Genomic DNA, 22,120 nt, shown 5'->3' on the forward strand with positions numbered 1-22,120 from the left:
TGCTTCCTTCTGACCTCCTAAACCTTACTGTAAACTTTACTTCCGTAGGCATCTTGTTTGTGGGTTATTCTTGCTTGCCTATTTTCTTACAATGGTCTTTATTTTCCTGTTTAAAATGAAATAATGGGATAAAACACACTTCTGTAGAGTATAATCTAGTGGGGTTAAATGGCTGGTTTCGGAGTCAAATACCTTGGCTCGCACACTGGCTCTCCTAGTTGTGTGACATCACATGAGAGTCTCTTTCCTTTCTCTCATTTTTTTTTGTTTTACTTTTAACTTCCTTGAGCTTCAACTTCTCTACTTATAGAATGGAGGAGAGGGTACTTACAACCCCTAGTTCCTAGGGATAAATGAGACAAGACATATAAAGCTTCAAGCACCTTGCCCAGCACATGGCAAAGACCCAGCATTTTCCAGACACCTGACATTAGACTGGAGTTCTGAGCCAGTTCATCTCAAATAGTGAAGGGAAGCACTGTCTCTGTTTTGTTCCTCGTGATAGGCTAGTCCTTTCAGATGTGAGCTCCACAGACCAGACTTCCCTAGAGTTCTCTGCAGCTGCCACCCTTGGAGGCCTTCCCATACCTTGGAACGCACGTATGTTAACTATCTCAGCACATGGGGGCAGCAGCCCCACCTGGAGCTGACAAATGTCCTTCCCCTTCTTGAGAACTCCATGGAGTGAATCTATATCCTTCCAAGATGGTGACTTCCTGCTTACGTCTTGGCTCTAGTTACTAATGCCCTTCCATGACAGATGGCAAAGAGTTGCACAGGCCTGTCTGACCTGCCAGTATAGTTCCTGGTTCGCTGCCTCTTGAACTGTGCTCCAAGCTTAAATGGTACACAGGGATGCCTGCTTTGTGCCACACTCCCTAATGGCTCCCAAAGTGTATTTGTTCAACCAGCAGAGGTTAGAGCTCTCTCCCTTAAGAAGATCATAAAATTACTTCTAAAAACTGGACTATTAATTTTGGAGTTTGAATCTTAAATATTTAGAATTTTACCTTTCAATTCTAAACATCTAGACTTGTAAGTGTGTTGAATTTTATTTTTGTATGTGTTTTAAAGTGTTAATTAAAAAAAGCCAAATCCTAATATTACATCATATGACAAAAGAAATCCAAATGTTAAGACCTAAATGCCAACGTAATTTGAGAGAAGTATTTTAGAATAAGAAAGAAAAGAAACATGCTGAATTTTAAATGACCATCTTGTTTATTAATAATGTACCCCTTTTCTTCTTCTAGCTGTATTTTCCCTCTAATTAATACATAACTTGCTGAAGGTCTCTGATGGCCTTCATCTTCAAAAGGCACAGAGCTGTCTTCCAACACAGCTGCTCATATCCACACAGTCAAATTAAAACTCATCTTAACCTCAAAAGCAACAACTTACTGACATGTTTTCCCTCTTTCAAATCCCACTGACAGTTTCTTCTTTATCATTAACTTGATTCTAGTGTCACCTCTTTGAACTGTAACAAAGTTACAGATGACCCACATTTCCACATGATCCTTATGTGCAATTATTTAACCTAAGTTACTATTTTAACCTATTCAGATATCCAAGTTAACAACAGTGATTCATCAAACTAAATCAAGAACCCAAATGGGCCAACAGCCTTTGTTTCTGGAATTGTCTATGAGAGCTATGATGGATACCCTCTTGCCAATATTATAAATGAAGATAATTTCAAATTTGTATCCCCAAAGGTATGCCCACTTCTGTTCTACAGAGAAAAAGCAACAAGGATCTGTGGTTAAGCTGTTAAAGCAGATGCAATTTACTTACTCTCCTTTAATCACTTTTTCCTTCATGCCTTACAGAAAAAAACAACTTGAAAGCACAGTTGGAAAAATTCAGTTCTTTCTTTTGATGCCATCTTTGGAGGAAAATAAAAAGGTAGAGGGAAGGGTGGAAAGAGCAAGGTAGATATAGGAAGGATTATAAACTGGCTGTGATCTTTCAAAGTATTTTGCCAACAAGATTAGGCAAATCATTTAATCCTTATTTTGGTAACAAGAGGCAAGGATCCCTCAGAAAGAACCTTGTAGTTGTATGTGGCTGTCCTCCCTCAATCTCTCATGAGGAAGGGGTCTAAATCTACATTTATTTCTCCAGCACACCTTCACCTACTTACTTTTGATTTCAAAAAGGCTTTTTATTTTCCTCAAAGGAAAAAAATAAATCAACAAAGAGAGGTCTCACCTGACTAGTAGTTCATTTCAACAGTAAAGAGAAAAAAATGGCATTTGATCACTAATAGCAGGTGCTTGAAAATGCAAGTCTTTTTGTTTTCTGTATGAAACGTTTTAAAAAACCCTCTACCTTTCACTTGATATTTTCCCTTACGCCTTGACTTTGTCCACCTGTTCTACCCTGCAGAAGGCGTAGTCACAGAATGAAAATTACATTGAACAGATCTTTTTATGTTTCCACCCCAGCTCTCAACTTTCTTTAAATGTTCACCATTGAAAAACACTTACCAGAGCTTTGCCGGGAGATTAACCAGAGAAGTGATATTTTCCGATTATTTCCAATCGCGGGCCACCATGCACACTTGGTCCCTTCTTAGAAGGGGAGAGCTGGAGAGCCCTCTGCTGCCCCTGCCCTCCCCCCATTCAGCAGGAGCAGGGGTGCAACAACTACGTTCATCTAATCTGCATTCATCCAAAGCCATGCTCTAAGGGAGAGAACTACAGGCAACTGGCACCCAGAGCGGAGAGATCATACGAACACCTACGGGACAACTACCGATATAAGGTGATTGACACCTTATACGAAGTGCTGCTAAGGCTGACAGTACCTGCCTTGGGTTTTTGCTGAAGTTCACCAGACAAGGTGGTGATAACAGCTGCAGAAGAAGGAATACTTTTAAAAATCTGCATATACTGAACGTTCACTGCTAAGTCAAAAAAGGAACTCCTTTTGGTTCTTTTTTTGTTTTTGTTTGTTTTTTGTTTTATTTTTGGCTGTGCTGCATGGCTTGTGGGATCTTAGTTCCCCGACCAGGGACTGAACCCACACCCTAGGCAGTAAAAGCACAGAGTCCTAAGCACTGGACCGCCAGGGAATTCCCAGGAACTCCTTTTGCAAAAAGAAATTTGTGTTTGTGAGGAAGCAGGAGGGACTCACGGGCACACATCCCCTTCTCTAGAGCCAGGTGCACAATGGCCATCAGCCTTTACTATGGCCAAGAGTCCCCACTGTCTTTGCAGGATAAATCTTAACACCCATACATTCTGATGAATTGTAAAGACACACCAAAAAGAATAAAATTTTCAAACAGAGTGAAAGCTGGGAACAAAGTGGTATGTATGGTAGCAACGTTAATAAAAAAATAACCAACAGCATTATTTCCTTGTTCTAGACATACTTAAAGCCTCTAATTAGCTCCTTTGTAGAAATATACACATGGTATTTGTTGGGTATATTATGGGTTTGCAAGTGCATACTTTATAATATAGTGAATGTTAGTTTCAGAAGAAAAAAACTCATGCCCATTTTGGATGGCAGCCATTCATACTTCAGCCTCCAAAGGCACAACACAGAAGCCCCTTTTTAGAATGTAAGCAAGTGATCCACTCCAGAATATTACTAACTTGGTCCTGGGAATACCGTGTGCTTTGTTTATAATGCATTACAACAGGAATTATAAATGCTCAGTACCAACTTTTACCTATAGACAAAATTTGCTATTCCTATAAAACTCTTCCAAGTAAGCAAAACCAGAATATGTTTTTTTTAGGTAATTCTGCTTTCACCATTTTCTTTACTTATAATTCAGCAAGAGGAAAGAAGGGGAGATTTCAGAATATAAATAATAAAATGAGTTTCCTCCACAATAAAACAAGGCTTATTTCAGGGGCATGGAGTGCTGAATGTCCCTGCAAGGTGTACAGTTTACCTAACAACTAAAGCTGCTTGATATTATCTGGTGAAATGAGCTGCTGTGTAGGCCACAATATTTAAAAGATCAAAATATCTGGGTGGCTTGAGAATTGCTTTGGCGTTTTCAGGCTTCTCGAATGTTCTCCTGAGCTGTTCCTCAATGGCCAATGGGTAAAGCAAGACCTTGTCAAATAGCCTGTTTTCTCTGCCAGGTCCCAAGCTGTTTACACCTTTCTGTGATGGGGCTACAGTTGACCTCATTGATATTTAAGGCTGGATAATGGGAATCAGATGTCCCTTTTGAACAACAGGATAGGAAGAGAGAAGTTTTTTTCAAGACAGACCCTCGCCCCACCCTCTCTCTCTCTCCCCACCACTTCTCAAGATGCTCCATGTCTCTTAAACTTAACGGTCTGGAGAAGACCAAAAATTATCACATTTGGTGGTATTTTTCTTCAAGTTATGAAAATGAATCACTTGGTGATAGCCTTAGGCTACCAACATAAAACACTATCTGAGTTATAAAGTATACTTTCAGGGAAAACCCCAAAAGCTGTTGAAAAAGCAACTTCTTGCCAAGTAGGTACTAATTCTGAGCACTCACTTGCAGTGGGGATGATCTTTGGCTCTTCCTCTGGATTCATGACCCTATAAGTTTGCTGTACGTGAAACCCTGCCACTGGAGCTAAAGCTTTAAGATAGACGAAGATTATATGACGTATACATGTTGGATGTAACCCAGCATCACGGGCCAACACGATGCACTCGAGCCCTGGAGTCTGCAGTTAAGTCTTGCTGTTTATGACCTGCGTAGCCTTGGGCTAACTTCATTCTATAGATGAAGAAACTTAGCAGGTTGATGTCTGAAACGTTTCTTTCTACTCTGAAACTCTGTACTTCTAACTACTTTTCAAATCTTTTAAAGAAAGAAGGTGAAGTTTTAATAAAAGTAGATCCAAACCAAAACTCTCCTGGGCTGTAGTACAGTTCTGGCAGGCACGGAAAACAGGCACAGGCACAAGGCCTGGACTAAAGAGCTGTGTTGCGACCCTGAGTTGTCAAATGGGTTTCGTCTGGACAAAGATAGGATTGTGGAAAGTCACTCGTAATTTAACAGGCCAAGGTTTCAACCGATTCTAAGAGACTCCGAAAGAAGGTCAAGTGTGTGCAGGGAGCGTACTCCCCTGCCTTGCTGCTCATCTGGAGAGCAGGCCGAGGACCTTCCCCGTTCCTGCAGGGTGCCCTGGGCAGGTGGTGCTACCCTTCAACACCATCTCTTCCTTATACACTATCACACTTCGCCAGTATTTCACGTTGTCCTCTTTTTGCCTTCCCAGGTTTCTCTCTCACTCTCCCTTTGTAGGACAGGGGAAAGAACATGAGTTATAGGCTCAGAGAGAGACCTGGGTTCCAATCCCAGCTCTTCCACTTACCGCTGGGATAACTCTGGGCAAGTTAGTTAACGATGATGGGTCTCAGTCTCTCCATCTGTAAGATGGGTATCAGGATAGCTACTTCACGGGGATTCTTAGGGAGAGCCAATGAAAGTGTATGTCAATCCCCCAGCCTCTTGCAGAGCTGGTGCCTGGTCTTATTTGTTTCCTTTCCCACTTCGCTACTCCTTCCTGGAGCCAAAGCTCTCCCTCCCGAAGCACTGCATTTCCCCAGCTCCATACTCCTGACGCTCTCTTCACCAGGCCCACCCCTTTCTCATCATCTCTACATGTTCAAATCCCATTCAGCCTCCATAACTCAACTCAAAGACCTCTTCTCCTAGGAAGCGCCCCTTGACCCCCTTCCCTCATCTGAACTTCCTTGATCTTTACGATCCATATCCTGTGATATGTTTCTATATCATTTTATAATTATTTACCTGTCTTTTCTTCCTTACTATACCTGGGTACTTAGCAAATATTTGTTCAACGAACAAACGTGTGAGCATAGGACCAAAAGGGTAGCTTCCAATGTGCTCGCTGTACTGAAGACAATGCTTTAGCCACTGCTCTAAATGAAAACGTTGTCCAGAGAAGAAAACAGCCAGAATCAGAATGTGAGATGCACTCCGTGGGGTGAGAAAAAGCATCTGCCTCTGCAAGAGCCCGGAAGTTATGTGGGGAAAGCAGCAAGGGGAGGAAAAGCGACAGAAGCCTGGGGCCCAGGACAGTGGCTCCCAGCCTCAGCCCAGACACAGCGCCAACCTGCAGAGATGGGGACCATCTTGTGCGTCGAATCAGACTTTTGGGATAAAAGAAATCAGATGGAGAACGACGGATGTTTCGTGGCTGCCATGAAACATGAAAAAGGGAAGAATGAACAATGAAATAGCCTCGATTCAGAAACACTATCAAAAACAGAAAAAAACCTTCAGGAAAACTAATTTGATAAGTGACAAGTGACATCACTTTAGTTGTGTGTGTGTGTGTGTGTGTGTGTGTGTGTGTGTGTATTTTTGGGGTCCATGTTTAAAAGCATAGCAACTGGTCTTTTTTCTTTCTTTCTTTCTTTTTTTTTTTGGCTGCACCGTGCAGCTTGCAGGATCCAGTTCTCCGACTAGGGATTGAACCTACACGCTTGGCAGTGAAAGTGCGGAGTCCTAACAACTGGATCTCCAGGGAATTCCCTAACTGGTCTTCAAGTTACAGTATGTTTACCTATGTTCCAACCCACCATCGTTCCTTTCCATTTATTCTGGCTTAAATGTTCTGATATGTGAAGAGTGAGAAGCCAATGAAGCCATTGAGAGATGTTCTTAAGAATCTGTTATTACAAAAGCCCCACAAATTCTTGAAGTACCAAGAACGTGGATTACTCAGTGGGGTTGCCAAAAGAGTCTTAAAACATTTTCATTTTGCTATAGTAACTGCACTGATGTGACACCCAGTAAACGGCCTGGAAATCCTGGCTCAAGACTGTCATCTGGAGACACACCCTTAAGAGAGCACAAGATTTACTCCTTCTTCAAAAATCTAGACTCTTTTAAATCCCACCAGCGTCAGCCGGTACCCCACCTGGGGCACGTCAGAACCTCTTTCCTTGGAGGTGCATCATTCTCCTTATTTCTGGGTGAGTGAGCTGAGGGCTGGGCTGACCTCCCAAGTGGTAAATGTTGGCTTTAGGAGAAAAGCTTTGGAATTCTCTGGGAAGTTTCACTAAAGGAAGAAAAAAACAACAGGTCCTCTTGGCCAGAATGAGTGGAAGTATCTCACTAGTTGTTTTCATAATCTTATCCATAGAGTTCTGTCAAGATGCGATCAAGAGTGTTGATTTTTTAAAAAAAAATCATTTTAGTAACACAATCTGCAAATGCAAGCAATCCTTATACAGAAAAGACACATTCCATTCAGTCTGGCCACGTTAGTATTCCTCTCTTCACCTCCCAAAACACTTCATCAGGGATGAAGTAAAAACGATTATGCAAGAAACTGAAGCAACACTGTAAAGATAGTGCCAACCACTAGCTACTTGGGTGGTTTTTGGGCAACATCCACAAGCTATGCTGTGAATTTTACATTCTTATGATAAAAGTGACAGTAAGTACTATCTTTAATGTTTTAATATTTTATAATGATAACCTGCTTTCAAAGCATCCATGGGTCCTCAAAAATCCCAGAGTCTGGTGACTGTTCCAGTGTGCGCCTGACTGACTGATAGATGGGAGGGTTAGGTACGCATGCTCAAGCTGAAACTCTCTGTTGAAACAGGGACCAAATCATCCTGATATTGGTGGACAAATTCCTCTCCAGTTTGTCTGGTCTTTATTCAATTATTTTGAGAAAAAGTGATTTTTTCCCCCTACACTTAAAGTCTGATTACATTAACTGAATTCTAAGACAACTGCTTTTATTCAGGGTCACAGGCAAGGGACAAGTTATGCAAATGGCAAAATATCTCCATCTGATCTTACAGATGCCAGCTGAAGCAGAAAAAAAAGCAAAGGAAATAAAGCTCCTGGGCAGACCTGAGCTTCGCTGAGAATAAAGGAAAGATACTGCAAAATGAAAATAAGACCTGTCATTCCCAGGGTGGCAGGCCAAAAAAAAATGGGTCTCACTGATAATCATTTCTCTGAAGCCAAGCCACCCCTTCCCAAGTGACGCATTAGTGATCGGGCCACATTGATGCAGCAGCTGTGCAGCTGCTGGCAATTACATACATCGCTCCTAATGTCTGCTAACGGCAGATCAAGAAGAAATGATACCACATTCTAGAGTCTTCTAGAGTCTGGCTTTCAAAACAACTTCAGGCCATTCTTTTCCCTGAGGCACCAGGTGGCCTAGTCAACCTCCAGTTTTTCCAAGGGTACCACTAAGGTAGCTAAACTGAGGGAGTGTAGACTGGGGTCCAGTGTGATTATTGCTCTGAAGAATACTTCACAGCCCAAGTGAAAAACTGGGGGCATCTGAGTAAGATACAGATTATGATCATGGCCTTGCAACTGTGTACAGCTCTTTGCTTTTTAAACAGATAAAATATTGTCACCTGGAGGTGATCTGAGAATTGAGTAAGACCAGGGGAAGGCTTTAGAAGTGAGAGGTTAAAAAAAAAAAAAAAGGAAAGAAAGATAAAAGAAGTGAGAGATAAAGAGAATCTATCCTCTTGCCCGAGTGGTCCATGTTCTAGGGAGTTACAAAAACATTTTGATGCTACCTAAGGTTTAAGTTACAAAAACAATCAAGGATACCTGTTTACATTGACACGTCTGGGCTCATCATGATTTTCCCCAAAGGTTTTATCTGACAAATCATCAGCTTTTGGAGATGGAGGCCACTCGGTGAATTTGGATTTGAGAGGCCAATCAAACGTAGAAAGAGCTGAGCAATGGCCTCAGAGTTTGGGTTGGAGTGATATTATGGACAAAGTACAAAAAGAGCCCGGTGATGAGGTCACCAGATGTTGGACCTAGAACTTGATGAAACATTTGTTCACATCTGTAAGGTTTGACTTTTCCCTTGAATGCTTTCCTAAGAACCTGACTTATGAGGCAAGGCTTATTTTGTCCAACACAAGCATTTGGAACAAAAACCACCATTGATTTAAGGTAGGAGGGGACCTCCTTTCTTGGCCAAATGGCCTTTCCACTTAGTCTGCTATAGAGGAAAAAAAAAAAGTTATAAAAAAGTACTTTCACCCAAACTCCAGTCCCCAAAATTAGTGACTACAAACACAGTGCCCAGCAAGTACACCTGGCATCATGGCACTATTGCCTTCCTTACCCGCAGTTTTTCCTCGGTCTTGGTGGATTGCTTACAGTCGGGATGCCAAACGGTAGAACCTGGAAAGACAATGCATGGCTAAGAATAAAGGAAATGGAAAGCAGCCACAGTCCTATTAGATAGAACTTCTGAGAGTGGCCCTGTGCCCAAGTGAATCATGACAGTTCAAACTCCAGGGGAGTTTTCCACCTCTGGTCTGAACCTGTTCTATAACAGTCATAATCCTAGACCACAGAGACCACTAATTGGGCACAAGAGTGTCTTGATGAAAGAGACATTTAGTTCTTGACTGGGTGGTGGTTTTTGTTTTTGTTTTTAAACTGTATCATTATCCTTTAAAAGTAATGTCTGTGTGCTTAGCAACAGCTGCATTTAATTTCAGAAATATAAGCCATAAGCCATGCTTATATAACATCAAAACAACCAAGCAATTTAGATGAGGGCAATAAAGTCAAACCAGATCGTCTATAACCAGAAGCAAAACTCACTGAATTTTTTGTTGATCCAACAGACACAGGAAATCAGTCTAACTAGCAGAAAGGTTGAAAGTTACATTACAAATCCACAAGTTTTCCTTTAACTTTTAACCTTTGAATTAACTGCAAAAAGTCTTCACTTTTAAACAAATGAAGGCACTAATTAAGTGTCATTTTCTGTTCCTGGGTTAATGCCTCACTTTATAGGAGTGTAAAGCACTTTCTTAGATGGTACCAGTACCAAAGAACTAAGCAAAACACTTATATCCAATCAAAAGCTCTTTTCTTATAAGAATCAAATGTCTGCCTATGTGATTTTTTTACACCTAGATAGACAATCTATGTAATTTATGGCTAAGGCCTATATGTAAGTCTTATATGCTCATATAAGGGTATGTTCAAATGTGGGAATGGGCAGAAGAACTTGAAGAGGGACTTAAAAAGACCTAAGCGAATAAAGTTACTAAGTTGAAGACTCACAGACTTAGAGAATGAACTTATGGCCACCAGGGGGAAGGGAAGTGGGGGAGGGATTGTTTGGGAGTTTGGGGTTGACATGTCCACACTGCTAGATTTAAAATGGATAGCCAACAAGGACCTACTGTATAGCACAGGGAACTCTGCTCAATACTCTGTAACAACCTAATTGGGAAAAGAATTTGAAAAAGAATAGATACACATATCTGTATAACTGAATCACTTTGTTGTACACCTGAAACTAACACAACACTGTTAATCAACTACACTCCAACATAAAATAAAAAGTTAAAAAAATCTGAAAAAGTTACTAAGTGGAAAGCAGTAAGTAAATGATATAAACTTAATAAGAATCTCAGTATGAATATTAGACTTTCTACATTTCATTGTTGAAATCTTTCTCTCTTCAAGCAGCAATCTGTGTGGACTTGAAAAGTATCAAATTAAAATAACTCTCGAATTATTTTACACCACTGAACAAAAATACTATTAAATTAATGACAGGGAAAATACATTTTATATCAGAATAATACTTTAATCCCTATTTAGCAGTAATTTCTATCTTGCTTAACCCAGGGCCAAAAAAAAAAAAAAAAAAAAATCAAACAAACCAAAACCAGGCAGACACATAGTCCATTCAGCACTAGCATTTACTCTGAAGCTGGCTACGAAGCACAGGAAATCGTCTTAATATGGAGAGCCAAGGGCCGGGGATCAGGGCCGGGTCCAGGAGCTGCGTGCGCTGTGGAGGTTCTACTGAGCGGGCGTCCTGGCCCAGAATCCCGGGTGTGCACACGGTGTCACACTGTTCTCCAGAGGTCAGACACATAGGGAATGTGAGCCAGAGAGAACATCGGATGCTGGGGAAGATGAAACTGCTCATTCTTCAAGGATATGCCAAGAGGGCAGGCAAAGAACACAGAAGCCCAGCTCCAGGAGAGATTTACAACAATCCCCCAATTCTGAATGTAGCCCAAACTAACAGAGTTGTTTATTTGTAGTATGAATGTGCTGCACTCATGCACAGCCTGAAATCACCCTCTCTATTCAGCTTCCAGAACCATGTGAACGTGCGGAGCTGCACCCAGACAGAACCCTGAGTCTCGGTTCTCAGCAGACACAGGGGTGACATGCACTCTTGGGACTTTGATTGTGAGTGCTGTAATTGACACACTCAGATCTAAAACAGAGCCTGGAGACCAACTGAAGAATAAATCTGCTCCATGCTGAAAATATAAACCGACACCTGCCTATTGCTTTCATGGAATCACAGCCTGTCCTCAGGGGAAATGCGTCATATAAAGCACACGTGAGACCACGGATTTGGTGCCTCTCACTTGTCCTTATTGGGCCCTTGAAAATTCAGTGAGATTTTTAATCAAAATTTTTCAGAGAGATCCTTCTAAAGCTAAAAGGACGTTTGGGTTGTCAATTTCTCATCTAGCTAGCATTTTTAAGGGGAGAGTAGCCAAAGCTTTGCTCTAATACTCAAGAATCGTTTCCAGAGACTTTTCTTAGTTGCATAAAAACAAAAATTGAGAGCAAAGCAAACCATTCATTAAAACTACACATAGTGTTACATGCAGAGAGACATGAAGAAATGACATGTAAAGGCCGATGAGACCCAGTAATTAGCGAAACTGAATAAGCAACAGCTCTTGTGGTTCTTGCTAATTTTACTGATAAGCCCTTGTCTATTTAATGACTCTTTTTCCCGCTAAAAATAGTAAAATGCTTGCACGATGGTGCTGTTTGACTGGAGGAGAATCCTCCCCTAAAGCTCTCTGAGAAGCTTCAGAATTTTAGAGGAGACAAAAGCTAATCATAGCTGTACACTGGGAAAATTTCTCAAAATTATTTTCATTAAAAAAAAAAAAATTGAATGGCCCTCTGGTAATGAGCCCTTCCTTGGCACCAGAAACTTCTTAATTTCTCTGTCAGGGACTTTGGGTGTGTTCTCTCACTCTCTGTCCCTCTCTCTTACACCATGACAGCTATGTCCTCTTTGGGATGGGATGAAGTACATCTGTGATGCAATCCACCAAATATGAGATTTTCTTCTTCCTGAAAGCCTGGATAAGAGCAGCCTGGGAGGCCCCCCAAAATCCTTCTTCCCCCAGGACAGTGAAGTGAGAAGAGACAAAGTAGCCATCCAATGTGTAACATTTCTAGAAATGCTTTTCCTCTTTTGATCTTTTGTTTCCCAAGCATATTCCTGGGGGCTGGGTGGGAGGAGGGGTGGGAGGAGGGGGAGCTGATTTTCACTCTTGCCTAACCTCCATAGCAGCAAACATCAAGTCCAATTCATTCATCCAGAAGCAACACACCGGCTCTGTTAACAGTCTCAGAGGCTCACTGCCAGGATGTCAATTGCTTGGCTGATTAATACTAACTGATGAGGTAACATTTGGCTACATTGTAGCCCTGCAGCTAACGAAATGCCTCCTTCTCTAAAAACAAACATAGCAAGGTTTTCTTTCCCCAGGTGGGGAGAACTTAACTGGATTCTTGAGTCCACCTTACCTTGAAGATACATTTCCTCTCCTTCTGTGAACATCTGGTTGCATCTGCTGCATCGTGCACAGCTAGGGTGGTAATGTTTGTCACCTGCCTGCAAGAGAAGAGGTAGGAAATATTTTAGTCTATTACTGGTCACTGCTCCCAGCCTCTTTTCTGGATGTGGGAATCTGGAGGAAAAGAGAAGAAGCTAAGGCAGGAAAAATAATTGTCCAATTGACCGAACTTCCTATACCAACAGCCCTAGAAGCTGAAGCTGATCCCACTGGATCTGGGAGGGGCTCAAAGACCAGCTACTTGTGCCTGCCATGTGAGGTTGCCTTGCCTCTTGGGGTTTCTGGCATCCAGTTGTCTCTCAGCTTGGGCTCTCCTGGATGGTTGCCAGTTATACAGCATGTGCCTGAGATGAGCCCACTCCATTTCCCAAACAAGCCCACCTCAAAAACATTAACAGCCAAATTGATGTTGGAGGCCAGTGTTGGTTTGTACTAAAGCAATAAAAAGAAAGGATCCTATTTAGCAGGTTCTTGCTTTCCTAGCTAAACAGTCTGAAAATAATATAATCTACCCAGCTTACATCAACATGAGAAAAACCATAGTAAAAACATCATCCGCTGCTTTTTATCTTAGAAGGAGCCCCAACTCTCTTCTCTGCTGCTTATAACAATCTTTTGCCAAAGTCTCATTTTAATTGTTTTCTGAAGAAGGCATGTTACTGAGGTGGCTCTGCATTATTCCTGAGCATTTCACATTCTTAAATATGACAGATGCCACCACAGTGGGTGTTGACTTCCCCAAAGCAAAATGTCACTGGACACAGGGACAAATCTGTAGACAGGTGCCAAGTCCCATTAGAGTCATGCTCCAAATGCATGCCCGACAAAGCAAAATCCTTTCGTCTACATCTTAGCAAAAAGTCTCGCCACCCAAAAATTATCATATGTACTCTGCAATTAAATCATTTCATCAATCGACCATAAAAACATTTCTTTTGCATTAACTGTGCACAAGGCATTGCTGAGAGCCCAGAGTTAGAAGTGGCTTCACCCTGTGCCTGCGTGAAATCTCAACAGGAAATCAGAGGTCAGGTAGTGATTCCTTTCTCACACCCTCCTGTAGAAACTATGAAACCAATTAGCTACTAGAGTGTGAGATGGTGGTCAGCTACTCAAGATAACCCAGTGGAAAAAAAATGGAAGTTATTTACAAGTAGAAGCCAGGAATGAAATCTTTTCAGTGGTGCCTGCCAGAAAATTCCAGAAGTGGAATTTTGCTCTTATCCACACAGCATTATTTATTTATTTTTTCGGCAGGGGGGTGGGGGGGGTGTAGGATGGGTGGGGGGGGGCATGTGAGGGGAGTATAGGAAATGTTCACACAAAGTAGCCCTTTCTCTTCAGCCATCCAGGGTCCAATGTGAGTGAAAGGAGGAAGAGAAAATATTACTCATTTCTAAACTGTGTTGGGTCAGCTGGGATATCAATGCTGGGAGGTCCCAGGCATTTGGACAATCTCTGAATTCTCAAGGAAAATGTAGGGGACAGAATTAAGGCCCCTTGACGGGAATCTGGTGTAGTCTGCAGTGAAAAGCACACGCCCTCAGTAAGCTAGAAATAGAAAGAAATTTCTTCAGGCTGATAAAGTGTATCTACCATATTTAGTGGTGCAATATTAGAAGCATTCTAATTAAAGATAAGAACAAGGCAGAGATGTATACTTTCACCAGCGTTTTTCTTTATGGTTTTAGTCCTAACCTATGTGATAGATCAAGAAAAAGAAATCAGTATAAAGGTCACTAATAAAAGAGTTCAGTTAAGTAGCTAGATAAAAAATTAATATATAAAAACCAATAGTTTTCCTATTCACTAGTAATACAAATTAAGTCCAGGTGATGGGAAAACAGGCCCCTATTGGTAATATAGCAACAAATAAACCCTTCGATGAAAGATCTACATAAGGATCTTAACTGATGGGCATGAAAGACTTAGAGACATATGGTACTTGCGGATGGGAAAACTAAATATAGTAAAGATGCCAAATTATCCAAAATGAACCTATTAATGCAATATATTCTCAGTCAAAATACACACAGGAGTTTCTTTTATAGAACTTGACAAGCTGATTTTAAAAGTTCACATGGAAGAAAAATTGCACAAAAATATAAAAACTGCTTTGGAAAAGAGAGTGGCAGTGAAAGGGGTTTTTCCCTTCCCAAATAAAAAGTTATTCTAAGGCTAAAATAATTAAAGTGTTCTAATATTGGTGCAGGGATAGAAGATAAATCAGTGGGACAGAAGAGAGGAACCAGGTGCCCAGCCATAGATACAACAAGAAAATTATGATAAAGGTGGTGTTTCAAATGAGTTGAAAGAAATGGGTTATTCAATTAACGGTGAGAACAATGAGTTTTTCACTTAGAAAAAGTTAAATCTAGATTCCTAACTCACAACCTACACAAAAACAAATTCTAGAGAGGTACAAAGTTAAAAGTTGAAACAAAATCATAGAAATATTAGAAGAATATGAAGGAGACTGTTTTAACAAACTCGGGAAGGCTTTCCTAAGCAAGGCAAAGCCTAGAAACAATAAAGATAAGTATTGACTGTGTACGTGAGCCTGCACACATACACACATGCACACACAATCTCTAGACATAAAACAAAGTTACAGACAGGGATAAAACATCTGGTCATGCATTTCAGAGAAAAGATTATTACCCAGAATTTATAAAGAGCATCTACAATGAAAACTAAATGGCAATATGGGCAAAAGGCAATTTCCAGAGGAAAGGTAGATAACCCCCCAAATAATTAGCTCAACCCCACCAGGAATCAGGGAAGCACAATTTAGAAAAAGAGTGTTTTTCTTCAACAAATTGGCAAAGATAAGAAGAAGACTAATGTGAGGAAACAGGCATTCTCACACACTGTTGGTGAGCAAAATTCTTTTTGGAAAGCAATATTTATTGAAATTTAATGTGTACGTACATATTACTCCCTGATGAACAATTCCACTTGTAAAAGCCATTCTACAGAAATTCTCACACATGTGCCCAAAAGTGTATGTATTAAGGGTATTCAGTTTTGAATCATTTATAACAGCAAAGAACAAGGAAACAGAAGCAACCTAAATAAGAAAGTAGTGAAATAAAATATTGACTCATGTAGCCATTAAAAGAAAGAAGTAAACGTATATGTATTTATATGGAAAGAGTTCAAACAAATACTACTAAGAGAAAAAAATCAAGTGGAAAAATAATGCCTGTGATATGGCCACATATAGTAGTAGTCAAAAGTGTGGAGATACTGGGGTAAGTCTGACTGGATTCAAATCCAGTTTCAGCACTATGTGGTCCTGTAAAGGTGACAATCTCCCTAACCTTCACTTCCACAGCTGTAAAATGGGTAGAATAATAGCACTTAACTCATGGAGCTGATGAGAGGGCTAGTATATTGCCTGCCCTCACCCTCTGCCCCCCAACATCCAGTCCTGTAAGTCAGGCACTGTTACTATTATTTATTCTGGAGAGGACACACATATGTATATATATATATGTATATTGATTTTATATGTGTGCCCTGCATGGAGAGAAGGTAGGGAGAATGCACACCAGTTAGTCTTCTGTGATTCCTTGTGGGGAAAGAGGAAGGAGCAGGGTGGGAACCTACCAATTTCCTTTATATGTTTCTGTATTGCTTTGATCTTTTACAAGAATTCATTTTTATGTTACTGTGTAATAAGGAAATAAAGACTAAGAAGAAAAAAGTCCATTGTCTCTTGGAGTCATAACACCCAATGTGATCTTGGGCAAATCACAAACTCTTGGAAACTCTACTGCAAAGTAGAGATGATGAAGTTGATGGTGACAATAACAATAAAAGTGAACATTTTTACGATTATTCTGTGTCAGTCACTGTTCTACATACTTCATAAACATTCAGTCATTTGTTTCACAATAACCTCCTAAGGTTATTATTCCCTAGTTTATAGATGAGGAAGCTGAGGCTTGGAGAGATTTAGTAAACTTGTTCCTGGTCACACAGCTAGAAAGTGGTAGGGCCAGGCTGCAAACCCAGGTAGTCTGGCTCTAGAGCACATGTTCCTAACTAGTACCATAACTAATACCCATACAGTACCCCAGCGCTGCACCTACCTCACAGGGATGCTAGGGTGAATGATCAAATGACATTTTGAAAATGTTGTGATGTACTGCGTACAATAGTAGGAATAACAACATAATAATCCTTTGCACAGAGATGGTTCTAGGGCCATCCACAGAAAGGCTTGTTAGCGCGGTTTGGGATGATGACAAAAGGCTCTCTGGATGCTGCCGCCCTTTCCCAAGGACAGGCAAAGGAGAGTAACTGTGTTACACGAGCTGTCATACAAGATGGACGGAAGATTTGTCAAGCGCTCCTGTGGCAGGGCTCTGCTCTGTAAGTCATGAGCAAAACCACTGCTGAGAAACAGCGCCAGCATAACGCCAGGGGCATCGGTCTTGACCTGTGCACTTGCCTCATCCCATGATGCTGAACATGTCAAGAGATACAGTGAGCCAGAATCAAAGGACAGTTGCACAGCCGTTTAAAAGTCTTCCTGTTTGTGCAGCAGTGCAGGCCTGGGGGGCGGGGGGCACAGGGCCATGCGCTCAGGATAGGGGAGCCCCTCCTTTGCATGTGTGAGCCACCCCGTCTCTGTTTCACTTCTTCTTAACACAGGCACCCGTGATGGTTCACAGACAAGCCCTGTGCACAGGGTCAGCAAAGGTAACAGAGCTGAACACAGACGGGGTTATATGCAAACTAACCAAAAAAACTGGATGTAGCTGAATCCAAAGCATTTAAATTAGAGTCATTTTTAGAAGAAGGAAAAGTATTTCAGATCATGAGCAAAATGAGACTAAACAGCGTCCACCTACGAACAGATGAGGAACACACAATTCACTGTGGAGAGGAGGCTATTGATTACAAACTTTTTTTTTTTTTTTTAAAGATTTAATTTTATTTATTTTTGGCTGCTTTGGGTCTTCGTTGCTGCACGCGGGCTTTCTCTAGTTGCAGCAAGCGGGGGGCTACTCTTTGTTGTGGTGTGCGGGCTTCTCATTGTGGTGGCTTCTCTTTGTTGCAGAGCATGGGCTCTAGGCGCGAGGTCAACTAACTTCAATAGTTGTGGCTCGTGGGCTCTAGAGCACAGGCTCAGCAGTTGTGGCACATGGGCTTAGTTGCTCTGTGGCATGTGGGATCTTCCCAGACCAGGGATCGAACCCTTGTCCCCTGCATTGACAGGCAGATTCTTATCTACTGTGCCACCAGGGAAGTCCCCTGATTGCAAACTTTTGAAGCACCGTGGGCTTTGTTGTGACAGGTGACTTCGTAAGCAGTGGTTACCGGGTACCTGTCCCCAGGCCCACACCCTGGAACACCAGCTCTGCCTCAGCCCGAGAGGCCAGATGTACCTCTGGGGCTCACTACAGCCCTGTCATTACCATTTCCCGTCCATCTTTGTACGCTGCTATTTAAAAAATTACAACCTTACTTATTTTCACATATTCAAAATGCACACGTTAAAAAGTCCACATTCTGGCTGGCATTAAACTCTATAGACCATAAACAATTTGTTTATTTAGTTGAGTTTTATAAAAGCACCTGCATACACATTCAAAGTGCTAAAAATCACTTGCCTTTAATGGTGCTGATTAAGTCACACTTCTGTGGTTATTATTCCTATTTAGTTAATCTCTAACTTGAAGTGTAAACTTTATCATACAGGCGAGAATACCATCTGGGGAAATACCACCTGCTATAAAGCAGGAGAAAGGAGCCCTGAACTCCTTGTGGACACGGGGTGCAGGGAAAGGGTTACAAGATTCAGAATCAGGAGACTGGGGTATTATTTCTTTATTTCTTACTCATGGGACCTCAATTATGTCACTACTTACCCTCTCCAAGGCCCAGGACCCTCCTCTGTAAAAAGTGAAGGGCTGGACTAGACAATTTCAAGTCCCATCCTGCTGTAAAATTCTATGATTCTGTGTGAAATCCCGTCCCTCTACAAGCTCACATGGCAGTGTTAACAGAAAAGTAATCTCGGTAGAGAAAGGACATTCTTGATGGCAGGGAATGGAATTTAACCAAAGACTCCATAGTGTCTGACAGCCAGGAGGAGTTCTGACGCCCTAAGCCCTGTGCCAATGTAACAGGCCACTGGGAGTAGAAAACAGAACTGTAATTATAGACCCCGTCCTTGGACAGATAATCTGCTTAGCTCCGGAATGGCTAACTGCCCTTTTCAGTTTCTCTTTACCCCTTTTCTCTTGGAGTGCTTTACTCCTGATACTGCCCAGGAGATATGAAACATGGCCCTTGAGGTCAGCCTTCAGCAATTTATAGCTTATGCCACGCCTCCTTCCAAAAAAGACTTCCAGATGCTTATCAGAGAAGGCTGTGACCTGAAAACAATGGAACAAAAACCTTAGAGGAAAAAAAAAATCAAAAGGCTCCACACTCAGGCAAACATGTTTGTTGGGATCTGAGCTTCTCAGTAGATGAGGACAAAAGGGAAAATGGGCCACGAAAGTCTCACTGTGTGAAAAAAAATGGTCACATACAATTGTCACTAGAGAGGCAAGGTTTCCTGATTCTAAGTTAGTAACAGTCACTGCAGGCTGAGGTTCAATAGGGTCTTGCTCTTTTCCAGGCATGGTACCAAGGGCTCTGAGTGATGGCTCTCACACAGTCCTGTGAGGTAGGTGCTATTTTACAGTCTTGTTCTGCAAGCAAAAACTGAAAGCTCAAAGTGAACAAATTCTCCAAAGCTCTCAATGCTTCCAAAAAGCAGAGCTGGGTTGTGAGTCCAGGTCACCTGACTCCAGGCCTCCTCTTGCGTAAACTGCCTCCAAAAAGCACCGAAGGAATTCTCATAGGGAGACCTCAGTTCTGGAGCAGCAAAACAACTTCCACACTAATTTCGACGATGGCTGGAAATGTCCAAGTAGTTGTTTCTTACACAGACCCTTGAGAAAAACTGAGGGTGTATGTAGCACTGAAAGGTCGTTGAATGAAATCATTCTCACAGGGGAAGTTAAACTATCAAGGTCTAGGTTTGCAGTCTCATTTTAAAAATCTAACTTGATTCAGAGATGGTGCTCAGAATACCCAGAGGAGTAAACAAATTGCATTTCTGTCCCTGAGACTCCCGCAAACATGGGTCTGGTTGATGGTGCTTTCAGACTCAGGACATGCAAACACTTGGAGGTTAGTGTGTTGACCTAGGTCAGGGGTTTTCTAACTTTTCTGCACATAAGCAACACCCAAGAGCCTTTTAAACATGGGTTCAATGGCCCTGGGGTGGGGCCCAGAAATAAGCTTCTTTTGTTTTATTTTGTAAGCACTGACCTAAGTCCATGCAGATCATTGTGAACTGGGGAAACCTGACAGTAGATGAGGAAGCCAAAGGGAGTAACAAGGATGTGGCAGGTGCATGGGTGGGGAGGGAGAGGCAGAATCACGCTAGTTCCCGTTTTGCTCCTGTAGAAAGGCGGTGTGAGGGCTGACTCAGCCTTTTCTGCATTTGTTGTTTTTTTCCCCTGAAGTGGGAGAGGTTTCCAGTGCAACTGGACCAGCTTGATCCCGAAGCTACCACTCCCCTGTTCCGGGAGGCTTTTTTTTCCCTGATGCAGCATCCTGTTTAGGCAGGGTCATGAGGGTGCGCCTTGGCCCAAAGTTTGGATCCTGGGCAAAGGTGAATAAATCAGTCTGCCCAGGCAGCTTGCACAAAGCCCACAGGGCTCCCCACAAGTCTGTGCACAGCTAGTCTGCACAGAGAAGAGCAAACATCCTGCAGCCCTGCCACCTCACCGACTATATAGCCCCAACTGCGGCCCCTGCTCCAAACATCAGGGGGAGGGGCGGCGGCTGGTCTTCCCCAGAGAAGATGCACAAAACGGTGCAGAGAGAAATACGCAATGGCATTCCAGCGCTCTGGTTCCCTCTGACCAGCTCAAAATATAAAAGAATAAAAAAGGCTGCAACACCCCGGTGTAACTGCACACTGGCTTTTGGCAGATGGTTACTGCTATCTCATCTCCTTCCAAGGAAGGAAGTGCAAAAACTTTTAAGCAGTCTTTGCAGTTTAACAGTGCTAGATAAACATTATCTGTAGATATGTGCATTCCTGAAAGACCTAACTGGTCTCTTTAAATTGATCAATAGAGTCAGTGTAATCTTTACCAAAATCCCAGTCAGATTATTTGTACATTGACAAGCCAATCCTAAAATTTATATGGCAATAGGAGAGTGGTATAGCTACTTTGGAAACCTCTTTAGCAGTTTCTCAAAAAGTTGAACATAAATATACCATGCAACCCAGCACACTTCCACTCCTAGGTTTCGAACTAAAAGAAATGGTAACTTATGTCCACTCAAAGACTTATACGCAAAAGTTCACAGCAGTGTTCTCCAAAAATAGCCCCAAACTGGAAATAATCCAAATGACTCTCAGCTAGTGAACAGATAAACAAAATGTGGAACATTCAAATAATGCAATACTGCAAAGCTACTGCTTTTAAATAAAAGGAACAAACTGCTGCTACATACAACATAGATGACCCTCAACAACATGATGTTAAGTGAAAGAAGCCAGACACGAAAGACTACATATTGATTCCATTTCTATGAAATTTCTAGAAAAGGCAAAAGGAAAGAGATACAAAGTAGATTGGTGGTTGCTGGAAATGGGGATGGGAATAAGATTGGGAGCAGGGTTGACTGCAAAGTCAAAATGAGGTGATGGAAAAGTTGTAAAACTGCATTGTGGTGATGGCTGCACAACTGTTTAAATGTAATAAAAATAAACTGTATTTTATGGTACATAAACTATTCTTTAATAAAGAGACAGGACAATTAAAAAAAAGAAAGAAAGAAAACAGTAGGGAGTGGGGGAAAGACCTGACTGGAAGACAAGAGAAACTTTCCTGTGCACTGTTCACAAGGACACATCAGGGCGTGCATGCATTCATTCCTTTTGGGGGGGGTCCAGATTCCTTTGGAAAGCTGTTGAAAAATAAAGATTTTTTTTTTTTTTGCAGAACAAAATATACCTGCATATATAGAAAGCTAGATATATGTGTGCAATATTGTACTGTTAGCAGTTGTCTAAAGACTTGAACATTTTCAAAGGGATTAGAAAATAATTGCCTAATTTGCTAATCTAATCAGTATTTCTCTTTCTTCAGAGGAATCACTATTCTCTTGTACAACAAGAGAAATGGAGCTGCAGAGAGATTAAGTAACTTGCTGGGGACCACATGAGACACTGAAACGAAAACCTGGGCTACGCCATTAACCTTAGTGTCGCTACTGGGAATCTCTCAGGCTGGTTCTTTGGCTGTGTGCTTTCATGCACAATATTTAATTGGAGTTTTATCTGAACTTTTGAAGCAGGTGACATCATCCTTCATGTTTTATGGTGATCAAACCGAGGCTCAGAAGCCAAGTGACTTGCTGCACCAAAACCAAGGTCACACAGCTAAGTGTCAGAACT

At 41.7% G+C, this 22,120-nt stretch overlaps 1 protein-coding gene across 16 annotated transcripts in view; it reads right to left on the reverse strand.

Annotated features, from left to right (window-relative positions):
• Positions 1-22,120, reverse strand: part of ABLIM1 (actin binding LIM protein 1) — a gene marked incomplete at its 5' end in the record, with an annotated part of 334,066 nt that overhangs the window by 41,280 nt on the left and 270,666 nt on the right. For 8 of the 16 annotated variants that reach the window (XM_082407804.1, XM_082407813.1, XM_082407811.1 and 5 more), the window contains 3 exons: positions 6,096-6,179; positions 9,111-9,169; positions 12,587-12,674. In XM_082407804.1, coding sequence (XP_082263930.1) covers positions 6,096-6,179; positions 9,111-9,169; positions 12,587-12,674 — 231 coding nt within the window. Of the gene's footprint in view, positions 1-2,812; positions 2,861-6,095; positions 6,180-9,110; positions 9,170-12,586; positions 12,675-22,120 lie in introns of all 16 variants that reach the window. The other 8 variants (XM_082407810.1, XM_082407808.1, XM_082407807.1 and 5 more) reach the window with 2 other exon arrangements.

The sequence above is a fragment of the Balaenoptera borealis genome (assembly GCF_965194805.1).
Source record: "Balaenoptera borealis genome assembly, chromosome: 10".
Classification (NCBI taxonomy): domain Eukaryota; kingdom Metazoa; phylum Chordata; class Mammalia; order Artiodactyla; family Balaenopteridae; genus Balaenoptera; species Balaenoptera borealis.